Below are 13,438 nucleotides of genomic sequence, written 5' to 3' on the forward strand. Positions count from 1 at the left end.
ATGTGTATTATGGAGAGAGAGGCTAGAACGCGTTATGCGATCTAACATTGCCACAGCGGCCTATGAAGTGTTCCTGTGAGATTAAACAAGTTGCAATGCAAAATCTGGAGTGGGAATAAGAACAGGAGAAATAGTAGCAGAAAGTCCATGCAAAAATATTCTCACTGACTGGATGGAGTACTGGCTCCTGACTATGCCTGCAGAGCCACACATGCCAAAGTCCCAGGACTCTGATTCGAGCATCTCACCCCCAGCAGGTGCTTCACACGCACGCAGGTATCTTTGTGGCTCTCCAGACCCCTCGTCCGCCCTGCCAGCGCTGTGGCTACAGATGCATGTGAACTCCAGACACACCCTTTCTCTTAGTAAGAAGTTATTTTTATTACTCCACACACTATTACCAGAATTAGTCACACGTTTTATTTGAACATTTCGAGCCACTGCCGTAGAGATAAATCTAGGGTTCTTACACCTACTTTGAAATTTCATATTCAGCTCAAACACACATGCATGACACCCTGCTAACTAACGAGGATTAGGAAGGTGGACTCGTCGTGGCTGTTGGCACTGTTTACAAACCACCAAAGAGAAGGACCACCAAACTTACAACTTAAATAAGCAAGATAGAGTGGGGAAAAAATAGGAAAATAAAACCAATATGCATTGTTCTTCAGTACCACGATTTATTCTCTGGTCTTGAGGGCTCTCAAGCATGGCATACTTAATATGGGAAGACTGGAGACTCCTTGGTACAGGAAGGTCAGTCTTCATCTGCAGGCAGGAGATAAAGCTTGCACTTGAGTTCTGCATTAGCTAAAGACGACAGCAAGGATCTGTGAGGACCTGCAGTCCCTGTTTCTGAAGTGGAGAGCAAACCACCTTATAAACAGTAAATGTTGCAGCATTGAAAACAAACAAACAAACAAACAAAAACTATTTAAAAGCAGGGCAAACAATCCTCTGCAAATACTTGCAGAATAAAACTGGGCTTCGTTTTGATCGAGGAGAATCCAGTATCAGTTTAGCTTAAAAGCAGGAACTAGAACAGGTAGAGTATGGGTTAAATCAGGCTTTACATAACCATGTTTGAGTAGGTGATAGGATAGAAAAAGATGTAGCTGCTACATGCCTACAAAGTAACTCCAACATTTCAGTCCCATAAAAGCACCTGTACAATGGGTGACTGTATGGGAAGAACCCCCAGAAAACAACCCATTTCCAGCTAAGCTCATCTCTTTAAAAATCCATAACTAGAACAAACATTTGCATGCTGCTGTTTACATCTTGTAAATGTTTGAAAGATTACACTTGCCTCTCTGACAGCCAACAACAAAGCGTATCAAGTACAAGGGCTGAGAGACGGCAAGAACATTTATGGGAGATGTTTAGAAGGGCTTGAAGCTAAAATTTCTGACCCTGCACAAATGCAGGAAGGAAATGCTCTTCCAGCCATAGTAAGAGAAGTGGGATCTCAAATGTATAAACTGTCCTTCATTCTGGAGGCAGACTTTATCCAGGATCTATTAGACATTCTTCTGAGTATTTTGGTGGTTTTTGTTAGTTTGTTTGTTTGTTGCTTGGTATGGGTTTTATTTATTTATTTATTGTCATTGGACAAATGCTACTTGTATGAATAAGGACGCTGGACCAGGCTTTCCTTTGTTCCCCTGAAACCTCTTGCATTAGATTAGATCCACCACACACAAGGATTTTATCCTAATGACTCACCCACCCAATTCTTTCTGATCCTATTATTGAACTTCTGTTTATGTCACTTGCCAGCAGTATCACAATAACTCTACAATAACTACTTGTTTCTTTTCAGACTGAAATTGGAAACCATGCCCGCTTTCCACAACATGAAGGTTACGTGAGGAGTTTTTGTCTTACCATGGCTCCATTTGAGATGAAGCACTCAAATCCAGATGAAGATGTTGTTCTCATTTGAGAACGAGCACCCTAAGCAGTAACTTTTGTCTTTCCGGCAAATCGCTATTCTAAGAAAATCCACCCACTGCCTGAAGTTTTTATTTTACTACTTCGGGAATTTCCAGATAAGTGTCATTTTGCAACTTACCACCACACTTAAATTTCTTACAAATCTGAATTGTATCTTGGGCGCTGTTGTTAACAGCGCTTCACAATCTTCTGTAAAAAAACTGCTTTTGACCTCACTCGTTGACCAAACAGCTTGGAAGTTTACCCAAGTCATCATCAAAACTGTGGGTTTCAGCTCAGACATCTACTAAAGAAGCTAAATATAGGTCATTCATCAGAAATCAGTTTCAAAACTATCAGGCCCTATCTTGGTCTGCAATAGCTTGCGTCTTGGAGTCCTTAGGATACATGAAAAAGAAGTGGGCTAGAAGAGGGCATTTCCTCAACTGATTTGTATCCATCGCCATTCTACCATGTCATCCAACAGATTAGGTTCTTCTGAAGTTTGCAGTCCTTGTAAGGTGAGCGGTTTTAAATGTAATCATAGGAGAAGATGGTAAAAGAGCACATGTATATAGCAACAGGACAGGAAAGAGCAAGGGAAAATTCTTAAAAGCTTAGAATCTCTGAGAAGGAGAGGCAATTTACGTTCAAGCACTCCTGCTGTTTCATATTGCATTATGTTTTCTCAATTTAATTTTGATTTTAATAAAAGCTACAGCTCTTGCAGCCATATGCATAGTTCCTTTTTACTCAACTGCATGAATTAAATTAAAGATTGAAGTAGCCCCTCAACTACATGCTAGACTGACTCAGAACTTTAAGAAAAGAAAAAAACCACTGTCAATTGGTATTCAAATGAAACCTTTTATTTCTTTACTTGCAGTTTCTCTAGATTTTGTCTTCCTAAAGCTTTCTATTTTAATTTAATCAGCAGTGCTGTTACCTAATACTCACTAGCAAAAACAGACAGCTCTTATCAAAAATTGGCTCTTTCATTTTAGGATTTGCTTAACTTATGACTGGGATTTAAAGCCTCTTATCCTAATAGCTGCAGCTTACATCATACTTACGACCATGGTTATCATCTATTTCAGGAATATTCAACGTGGTGCAGAGATTTCATACTATATGGATGGCTTGTTATCATAGACTTATTAAATGAAGCAATGTTCTTCAAAGAAAAAAAAAAAGAGGGGAGAAGAAAAACATCCTGAACTTAAGTTTCAAAGAAATAATATTTCCAAGTTGTAAATTGTTTTTGATATGTCAGTATGAACCTCTTTCCTTATATGCCATTACATTAAAAGCTGGGTATGATACAAGATGCAAGTTTAGAGGGATAACAAAGTTTTCTCTAAACATACTCAAGTCTCCTGAAGTGGGGCAAATTTGATTTTTGAAGATGCAAACCTAATCGGCAGTTGGTCTCAGGCACTGCTACAATTCAGCACTGATGTGTTTCTCACTTCTCTATTGTGCTGTTACACTCAGGAATCTGTATTTTACCAGATTTGGTTGCAATCAGAGCAGGAACACTTTGAATCAAACACTGAAACACTGTATCTAAACGCCTGCTACTGATAACATTACCTCCATATACCTCTCAACAGGTCCTTTATACCCTCCAAAACACAATTTTACAGAACTGTCTTCAAGGATTGACTTCACAGCTATCTTAAATGTGCTTGCAACTTGTCATACAATTATGTCTTTCAGAAACCTCAACTGGCTTCTTTTTCTTCCTTCTCTATTTCCTTTTCAGAACCAAGAAATATTGCATTTACATCAGCCATCAATCTAACAATGATACAACAAAAACAAAAGGCATAAACTATAAACCATCACTTGTAGTCACATTTTTATTTGAAAAAGAAAAAATCCATAAGGCCTTAAAGAATAATCTTACCTGAAACTCCCATAGACTATGAGGAGAATAGAAATCAGGAAAGTAGAGACTTGACTGGAGTCCACAAGGGAATATGCCCTGGAATGGGAAAAGAGAAGGCAGGTGTGTTATCCTGAGTGTCCGTTTCTCCAGTACCATTTGTGAATTCTTTTTCTTAGAATTATACAAACAGAGAACTTAATGACATCTTTATGGCAACTATTTCTAAAGTTCTCATATCATTTAGGAATATAAAATATGTAGCTTGTAAGTTAACTTTTTATATTCAAGACTGCAGCATACAAAATCTGTACAACAGTCAATGAACAGCTCAAAAAGCCTTGTAGAAATTTGTTCTCAACTCACTGCACTGAGATTCCTTTTTCCACAAACATGTTAGAATTGCTTTCAGCATGCCATCTTGCATGTAAATAACACTAATCTCTGTTTTTCCTATGCCTTAACTGATAACAGTTAAGTTGCAATATGGCAGCTGAGGTCAAGGTTCACTCAGTACAGAAAAAAAACACAAACAAAATAAGCTGCAATCTGCATTTATTAAACCACACGCAGTTATTTCCCTATTACATCTTGCACGCCACTAGATATAAGATTTCCGATAGAAATTTCAGCAGGAAACTTAAAATCCACCTTTATTTAGATGGATTTCCCAATACAACGTACTTAGATGTTTAAAGCACAGAAATGTAAATATTAATGTTTTCCCCTTTTTTCCTATCCTTGACAGACCAAACCGTACTCCGTAGCTTACACCAAAACTTTCTTTGACCCGTACAATGGGACAAAAGCAACCTCAGCAAGTTCCCAGCTGGGAAGAGCGGGCCTGATAGACTTGAGGACAGAGAAACCTTTAAGAGGGGCCTTGAGGAGCAAGGCAACACGAACACAGCCTGCAAGTCAAGAGAAATAATCTCACCCTCTACTTAGCACTCGTGAAGCTGTATCTAGAGTTTTGCAGGCCCCAAAAGAGAAAGCCCCAATAACTGGAGAGAGCCAAGCAGAGGGGCACCAAGACTCTCGAGGCACAACGTGACAGGAGAGGCTCAGGAGCCACAGTCCAACTCCCGGCAGTTTTACAGCCGCTTGTGCTGAAGTAACGGAAAAGAATAAGGAGTAATGTTAATTGCATTAGTCTCATACTACAAAAAAAGACCACTAAACCTTTCTGAAAGCCAATCAAAAGGCCTAATTTCTACAAGATTATTGATATGGAACAAAGACAGCTGAATGATGTGATAGTTCCAAAGTAAATATGTCAGCAAATAAAAACTGACGATACAAGACAGTTACAGAATCAGGCAATTCCGCTGCCAATCTAGAAGTCATTTAGAGAAAATTATACCACTTGACAGACACATAAAAATACTTTTTAAATATATAAACACAAATATGATCTTCTACTAAAGAAATTTAATATTAAATATTGCTGAAAAAGACTGCTCTTCTAGATGAAACTGTATGCTTGTGCAGTAAGCTGTTAAAAAATGGGAACCCAACTGCTTTTGTTAATTACCATGAATAACTTCAATGTTACCCCCCGCTAAGAGTGAAAACAGAAGTCTTATTTGCTCATAGTAGACCAACAGATATCTATAAAGCTTAAGATCATCTTTATATTCATTTCAGTCTTGTTTGACCTTTAGTTTCAAGGCTGTGCATCAGAAGCCTTAAAAGCATCCAGAAAGATGAAAACAGTTAATTGCAAATACGGCATGTAAATAAGCACTTACAGTTAGTTTATATAAATGGCCTTCAGGTGGTAGACAATACAGATCAGAGCATATTAGCTTTAGCTAATGACTGTAAGTAAGCAGACAGAAGAAACAGCTGACGGATGAATGTACTAGGTCTATGTCCTATTACTAGCTTCAATTTCAGGGTGAAGCACTGCCTCGCCCAACTCTGAGCTATAGGCAAAGGAAACCGTGTCCTGTCTGGATTTGAGAATTAATAGCGGAACTTCTCCCTTAACAGAATCCTCAGGAATGCCAAATGTGTAAGAAAAGCGAAATGAGGGAACGGAATTTCAGCTGGGTGTAAACACGTCCAGGGTTATGCAGTACACTTATGAACTGATGTTCATAAAATTCTATATCCATAAATCGGCACATGCTTTTGAGAAGAACAACGTTTTCTGTACAATTCACCATTCAGTGGCATCTTTGGAAGCTATGATAATTAAAATTACATTTCATCCTGATTACTAAACAGTAGTCAAAACAAGGTTGTAAGTATTAGAAAGAATGGTAAAACAGATAAAACAATGGTGATATGTGGATCGTGGATCAGTCCTGGAATAATCCATGGAGTTTTGTATTAAAAAATGAAGACCCTTTGATAAAACGAAAGAAACCAAATATACGTAAACCCATTCTACACTGTGACCCAATATAACCCTACTGATACGCTGCAGCGGTGACTAGGGCAGCTATCTGCTGCTTCTGTGCAAGGGAGAAGCCAGAATTCAAGTCCTCTCATTCTGCACGAGAGAAGTGCAGTACGGTACTGATCCGCCCACTGCAGACCCAGTGATATTTCCTGACTTCTCAAGATATCTGCAGCAGGATATCCTAAAATCTCACTGTTGATATCACAAATACGGCCTGGGAAAGCTCCTTCTCGTTGTCAAGGCAGCAAATATTCATACTTCCCTTCCTCAGGATGCAGTTGGAAAAGAGCAATGCAAAGCACCCAGCATGGCAAGCCTAGGAGTACCTGAGCTGTGGGTCTGAAGCGAGCAACTTGGGAACATCCAGCTTCCATTCCAGGTGTCCCACGCAGGCAGCCCGCAAGCAAACTCCAGGAATAAGTTTGTAGTGCTGAAGTGGGTCTCATTGTAATAAAACCCTGGGTTTTTTAATAGTTTGTCTCCCTAAACTATAAAAGGCTTTGCATAAAATAGAACTGCTTCCTAAAATCTGGCATCCCAAAGCACTGGACAGTTCACTAGCAGACTAGAAACCTTGATACCAAATAAACACTTTCTAATGCATTAATCCGGACTCGAGAGAATCGGTAGGTGACAGAAACACGTGAAAGTTTGAGAAAGAAGATTACTTCAATGTACTGAATATAATATAAAATGCCAGACAGTAATCTGCAAGCCCATTTGCATTTTTAACTGAAATTTAAGTGATTATCTACAGCTCAACCATCCAACGGATTCCATACGCATAAAATTGGATTCTCCTAAAACACGTTTCAAGTACATGAGTTGCATACTTCCACCGCCAAGCACAGCGTCCGTGCCACATTCTTCGTAAATGGTGTCAGCCAAAAACAAAACAAAAACCCCACACTTAGGAAATTTTTGGGGAGCTGGAGTGTACTTTGTGCATTAACATTTTACCTGCCTTTCACTGTGCATATAAAAATGAAACCATTTTCCTCCTTTACAGTACTTTTATAAAATTAAAAATTTGTTCTCAGAACTAATGGAAGCATGCACAGAAAATGCCCATGGCATGCCTGTGCATAGAAGTTGTCCTTTGACTTTAATACTACTTTTAAAAGCAATTCTTGGTACTTACTACACAAAGAAATGATTGTTATTCTTCATTCTTGTTCTGAAAATTAATCCTGGCTAAGACTATGCTAAGGGCTGCTATCTTCTGAAGGACTTATTTTCGTGCAGTTCATCTGCGTGCCATAATACAAGAACTACCAACCCATTTCTAAACTCTATTACATATGCAGAACTGCTCAAAATATGAAGACACCGCTGACTTTCCCAGCTGAGAACATTTTACAATTCTCAGACTAGCCCACCCACAATTCGACATCCCTGTGAGGAAGCTGGTTTAGAAGTAAGTCATTTAATCGGGCTATCGGGCAGATTCTTGCTACATCAGTGAAGTAACTAATAACTACAACCAACTGTCAGACCAAGGACATTATAAAACCAACCACACTGGCGGTGAACTTTTCTCCATAAGCTCCTGACACCGGCCAATGGCAGAGAGGGGACTTCCCAAAGACCTGATCCAGGACTCCAGATCCTACACTGACCCCGCACCTTTCCGGGGCCAAGTGTGATTGTAGTGAATTCCCTGCCACCGGGGACTATTCCTGGCAGCTCCACGGGCAAGTGCTTCCAGCACAGAGCCTGCTTAGGCATGCCAAGACAGAGACACAGCAAGCACTGTTCTGCAACATATTCCGCGGGTCAGCCTCGCAGCTCCACAGTGCCAGCATTGTCCCCACAACAATCCAAGCAGCGAGCCCTCCAGCCTGGCACGGGCCGCTCCATGGGCCTTTACCTACAGAGGATCCCAGGGACACCCAGCCACGCCACCACTGCCCAGCGGCCGCGCAAAACATCCCCCCGGCACAGCTGGCGTGCCACGCAGCCCTCGCCCTTCTGTGGGACGCAGAGAAGAACCTCTGTATTCCCAGGGGAACAGAGACCCACTTCACTCCTAGCTCCACAGAACGGCAACCAGCTCATACAAGCGGCAACAAGAGCAGCAACGTTGGGTTACAGACACTTGTGAGCTCTCTTTGCCCTGCAGCCCCAGATCCAACATCACCTGTCTTCTTCGCCTGTGAGCCTTCACCTTGTGGGGGCTCTGCCGGCTGGCTGCTGAGGAATTTAATATATTAAAATATTAGGGTTTTACATTGCAGATCTCTTTTACCAGCAAAAAATAAGAGTTGTTGAGACTCTCCCAAGAGCCCCAACAGCCCTTCTGAAGGCAAAGCCAGGGACCTCTTTTTGCCCTGTGCTGAGCACTGAGCGTTTGTTCAGCGATGAGCCAAGAAAGACAGAAGCAGGAACCCCGTGTGTCCCGATGACAGCACGGGGCATTACCTGCTACGTAACCTGCCTGCCGTGGGCCAGCCTGATGTGACCACAAGCCAGCACCACTGTTGCAAAAGCAGCTTATTTTCAACTTTCACCAGTCATCTCTACTCCATCATTGACATGTGCCAGCACAAGCATTTGCAAAACTATATGGAAAAGTAGATCAGGGACTTGTCTGCTTGAATAGTAATGGAAAGGATGGGAAAGTTTTCTCAAATGCTTCAGATTCCTAATCTGGCATGTTGCTGGACATACAAATCAAGGAGGAAAAACTTTTCAGCAGCAACATTGACTTAAGTACCCCAAAACTCCTCAGAGATCAGGAAAAGTTTTGTGTAATTGACACAAAAAACTCTTTTTGTTTGCACAAGACGTCAATTACATGTAGAATCAAATAAATTCGGCCCCTCGGACAATGTTTCAGGGCAAAAGCCGTTCCTCTGAGTTCCAGGTGCAAGAGATCATTGTGAAAAATTCTGCTGAGGTGGAGGGAGAAGTTTCCATAGCAATGCACACCAAAGGCCTTGGATGTGAATCATCCTCACACAAAAGTTGTTATAACAGCAGCAAGATAAACTCCTGCATTTGCTGTACATACACCAGAGCGCTAACAACAGAGCAGCAAATAACTCACCCCAACTTGAGAAGTGCATTAGATGGACCAACTTCACCCCAGTCTGCATGGAGACAGAAGACTGCATTGCATCAGGTATTTTCCTTTGTCAGTGATCGTAATGTCCAGATCCAAGATTAAGGAAAACAAAACTACAAAAGGAAGGTAAACGTGCTAGATGGACTAGTGTAAGGATGGATTAAAATATGACGGAGCTTTTGCTTTGTTTAAAGTGACCAAATCTACAACTTGGAGGCATCTGTGATAGAATCACAGAAACTGGCACTGATAGGAATGTCAGATCATTTAATTCATCGAGTTATAATTTGATCTTATTTTGGGGGAAGACAATTGATCCGTCACAACTTATCTCACCTCTTGTTTGAAACAACCCAGCAGTGAAATTACAAGGCTTGTCGTGACACCTAATGGAAGTCCTTCTGACTACAGCTCCAGTCCATACTTATTCTCCTCCACAAAAATCCTTCAGCACTCCTGGGGGCCGTGTCACACCAGACACAACTGGGGTAAGCAGGATCCAGCCATGAGTCCATCTGCATGCTTTAGCTTCTGAAAGATGTGGCTGCTTGAGAAGTGGCCACACAAAGCTTCACAGGCTCTCCAGCCCACATGAAAAGCCACAACTATTTATTCAATCAACACGGTACTTTTCATCCACATTTAAAATATTACTTTTCTATCAAATGCCCACTGTCTCCTCGCCAGGTAAGTGGTAATAACCCATGCCTACCAAAACACATATCCTCCTTCTCCAATTTCCATTCTCTTCCAAAGGGAACTCCTCGGAGGCAGGTGCCAGCACGGAAAGGGCAGCCACGAAGCATCTCCTTCCCTGCCCTATCATTCATCACTCATCTTCAAAACCTGCTGAATGCCACCATTCAGTTTGGGTGTCCTGTCTCAGCAGACTGACAGTTCTTTCAAAGAGAACCAGGAAACAAAGATTTGCTGGAAAGCTGGTGTGCAGTGACAAAATCAAGGATGGGAGAAGCTCCCGCCTGCCCCTCCTCCATGGGTTTCGTCTATTTCAAAAGCCATTTAATGCACTTATTGCATCAGTGATTGCTATTGTAACAGAGAAAACGTGAACAGAAAGTCAAGAAATACTCGTTGGTAAATCCCAGACCAGAAGCAGAACATTTCACAATGCGCTTCCCCTGCCCCGCCCCTGGTTTGGGAGCCACCAGCTGCCGGCAGGAATCAGCCTGCACCTGCACCTCACCTGGCTGCAGCAATCCTGCACCTTTGATCATATAGAAGTATGCTACTCACAGAGGAAACTTTTTTTTTTTTTTCCTGTTTCTTCATCAACCATTCTACTATTTCATTCCTTAAAAGAAGGACGAGAGAATAGAGTGATCAGGACAGTTCATTGTTGAGAGCAATTCGTTTTCCATGCTACAGCACAAGTCACTGGTGAGCAGTCCCTGTAACAATTATTTTAATAATTATTAATCCTTAATTTATTAAGAGGAGCACAGCAAACTCGAGGGCTCCCGAGCAGAGCCCTGGGGCACCTTCAAGAAGAACACCACTGCTGCACCGAGACCGTTTACAGTTCATTGTGCAAATATTCGCTTTGGTTGGGGGCGGACTCCCTCCATAGGCAAAGCCAACACGACTTTTTTCCTTTACTGGATTCCAGGTCGAAGGTATAACTAAAAAGCCTCTTTCAACCACCTTACATGTGCAAGATATATACATATTTAAGAGCCTCCATTAGGCCTGATGCCAAACCAAAGTTAAATCTGAGCGTAACAGTTAAAAGTATAATTTTAAGCGTGAAGTCATGGCACCCACAGCTGTAAACATATCTCAACACTATTCCATTCTTTAGGATGATTCATAGGAAAAATAAGCAAATTGCTATGGCTTCACTTACGTTAAAGGAATAGCTTGTTTTCTAAAGTAAGCTTACCATTTCATCTCATTGTCATGTACAGATAAGCTCTGCTACGTCTGAGTAATTTACTGAAACTCATATCAGGGGGAAAAAAAATTAAAGAAAGTCTGAAGTGAAAACAAGTAACGTGAGACATCCCACTAAGCCATATTTTCCTATGCGGGCCTGGCCAGGATGCAGGCAGGCATTTCTAAGTTATCAAACGGGATAATCCTGCTGGTTATCACACATGGATCTCTGAACATTTTCACATTATTAGGTACCAAACCTACATTTTTACACATCCAATTAAGAAAAGCAATTCCCTCTTCTATCCTTTACAGAAAGCTGCTTTCCTAAAGCTCTCCCCCTCCAAACAAATGCTGAGCTCCCGACTAAATTGCTAAGAGGAAACTGCTCTGAGCTCACTGTGACATGAAACTGAAGTGTACATTCAGAAAGGCATCAGGAGAGGCGATCTTGCAAAAACACATTTTCTGTTAAAAACATTATCTGAGCAACCCTTTTGGTTCAGCAGACTGTTTGCCAACAGAACAAAGAATTATATGTTTCACTGTGTTTAAGAATCACAGCAACTGGAAGATTTCCAAATTTCACATTCAGCTTGGAGCACTCACTTCCAGGCAGGAATGAGAGCACAACTTCCACTCGCTGCGCGAACGCATAAGAATACTCACTAAAAAGAGCATTATTTCCAAGCAGCACAGAACGGCATCCCTGTACCCCAAAAGCATGCTAATACTGTCAGCTGCCGACCTCCCCAGTGATGCCCCCCCCCAAACTCGGGAGAAAAATTGCATCTTCAAATAATTTGTACTGGGCGTACATATTTGTGTGAGAATCCTGCAGCCAAATAAACATCCAGGAGACACTGAATGTCCTTCACGTTGCTGAAATAGAAAATACAGGCTTTTGTTGTTTCATACTATGTATTTATAGACTGAATGGGGGGATTTTCACCCCTTTCCTAAACATAAAAGTAAATCAACTTTTGTGCGGTTGTTTTATTAAGGAGGGCTGGTTGGTTGGTTGATTTGGTTTTTGCTGCAAAATGGACAAATAAAAAAAGACCAGGGAATCTTCCCTTCTTTCTTTCTCAAAGAAAGAAAGAAGAAGATGTCCTGATAAACAGGGCATGTTTCTACTGCCAAATATGCCACCACTAGCCAGGGAATCCTCTCCAACAAAAGATTTTACAGTTTTATCACAGGTATAAATGACTGCAGGCATTTTTTGGAAAAAGTAAGCAAAACATCCGTACAACGATGTCTGCTATAATGGATTCCTATCAAAGAAAATAGAGAGCATTTCAATGAGTTAAGCCAAACAAGAACATATGGAAAAACACATCTGATATCAAAACACACAGCCTGATAACAGTGCATGTTTTACTCAACTCCATATTTTCACAGTGTCAGGTTTATTTCAGTTGAGCTGCTCCAGACCACCTAACTTGTCCCAGGGTGCTGGCTCCCGACTGCAGAGCAGCCCCAGCACACGGCCGAGCCGAGACAGCTCCAAGTGAAAACAAGTAGTACTTCTTCCCCTTCCTGACACTTGCTGCAGCAAAGGACTCCTGCTCAAGACAGGATTGGGTTGTGTTGACCTGAAAATCAGATGTCTGAGGCAAAGGAGACTCAGAAGCAGCCCTACACTGTAGATTTCAGCCGCCTTAGGTTAGCTCACCTCTGACTTCAGCAGCACTAAGAGAGCTTTGCCAACAAAACCCCCTTTTCACATCTTTGCCCTTACATGTTGGTTTGTTTTTTTTTTCTCTAGAAAAAACTTATTTTGCTCATGGAAAGGAAATGACAAAGGTAGAAAAATGACACCAGCAGAACAGCAAGGCACCCTGACAGCTTATCGCTCCTGTGAAGGTTTTCGTTCCGGCCAGCAGCTGCACAATTACTCGACGTGAAACAAAGATGAAAGGAGTCAACGTGGCCGGGGACGAGGTGGGACTGAAACTCCTCCAGGAGCAGCTCGCAGTTAGGTCTGATTAAGCACACTGTAATACATACATCTGTAACCCAAGTGGTATTGGAGCTAAGTAAATTAAACAAAACTAACCTTCCTACTTCTATTTGCCTACACAGAAGCTAACACTGCTTTAATTAAGTTAGTTTTCAAAACAGACTTCAGGTACCGAGGTTCCTGCAACCTATGGCACTTTGGAACAGTCTGAGTTCGGCTGCCTTTCCCATTTGTTTTCGCTAGTAAACCCTAGTTGCACTGTGCAGCAACATCCAT

The 13,438-nt window shown here is 41.5% G+C and overlaps 1 protein-coding gene across 2 annotated transcripts in view; it reads right to left on the bottom strand.

Annotated features, from left to right (window-relative positions):
- The window catches only part of SPPL3 (signal peptide peptidase like 3), a 60,107-nt gene that overhangs the window by 23,644 nt on the left and 23,025 nt on the right, over window positions 1–13,438 (bottom strand). For both annotated transcript variants that reach the window (XM_035556724.2, XM_035556725.2), the window contains exon 2: window positions 3,848–3,925. In XM_035556724.2, coding sequence (XP_035412617.1) covers window positions 3,848–3,925 — 78 coding nt within the window. The remainder of the gene's footprint in view (window positions 1–3,847; window positions 3,926–13,438) is intronic.

Source organism: Cygnus atratus, chromosome 17 (genome assembly GCF_013377495.2).
Source record: "Cygnus atratus isolate AKBS03 ecotype Queensland, Australia chromosome 17, CAtr_DNAZoo_HiC_assembly, whole genome shotgun sequence".
NCBI classification, from domain to species: domain Eukaryota; kingdom Metazoa; phylum Chordata; class Aves; order Anseriformes; family Anatidae; genus Cygnus; species Cygnus atratus.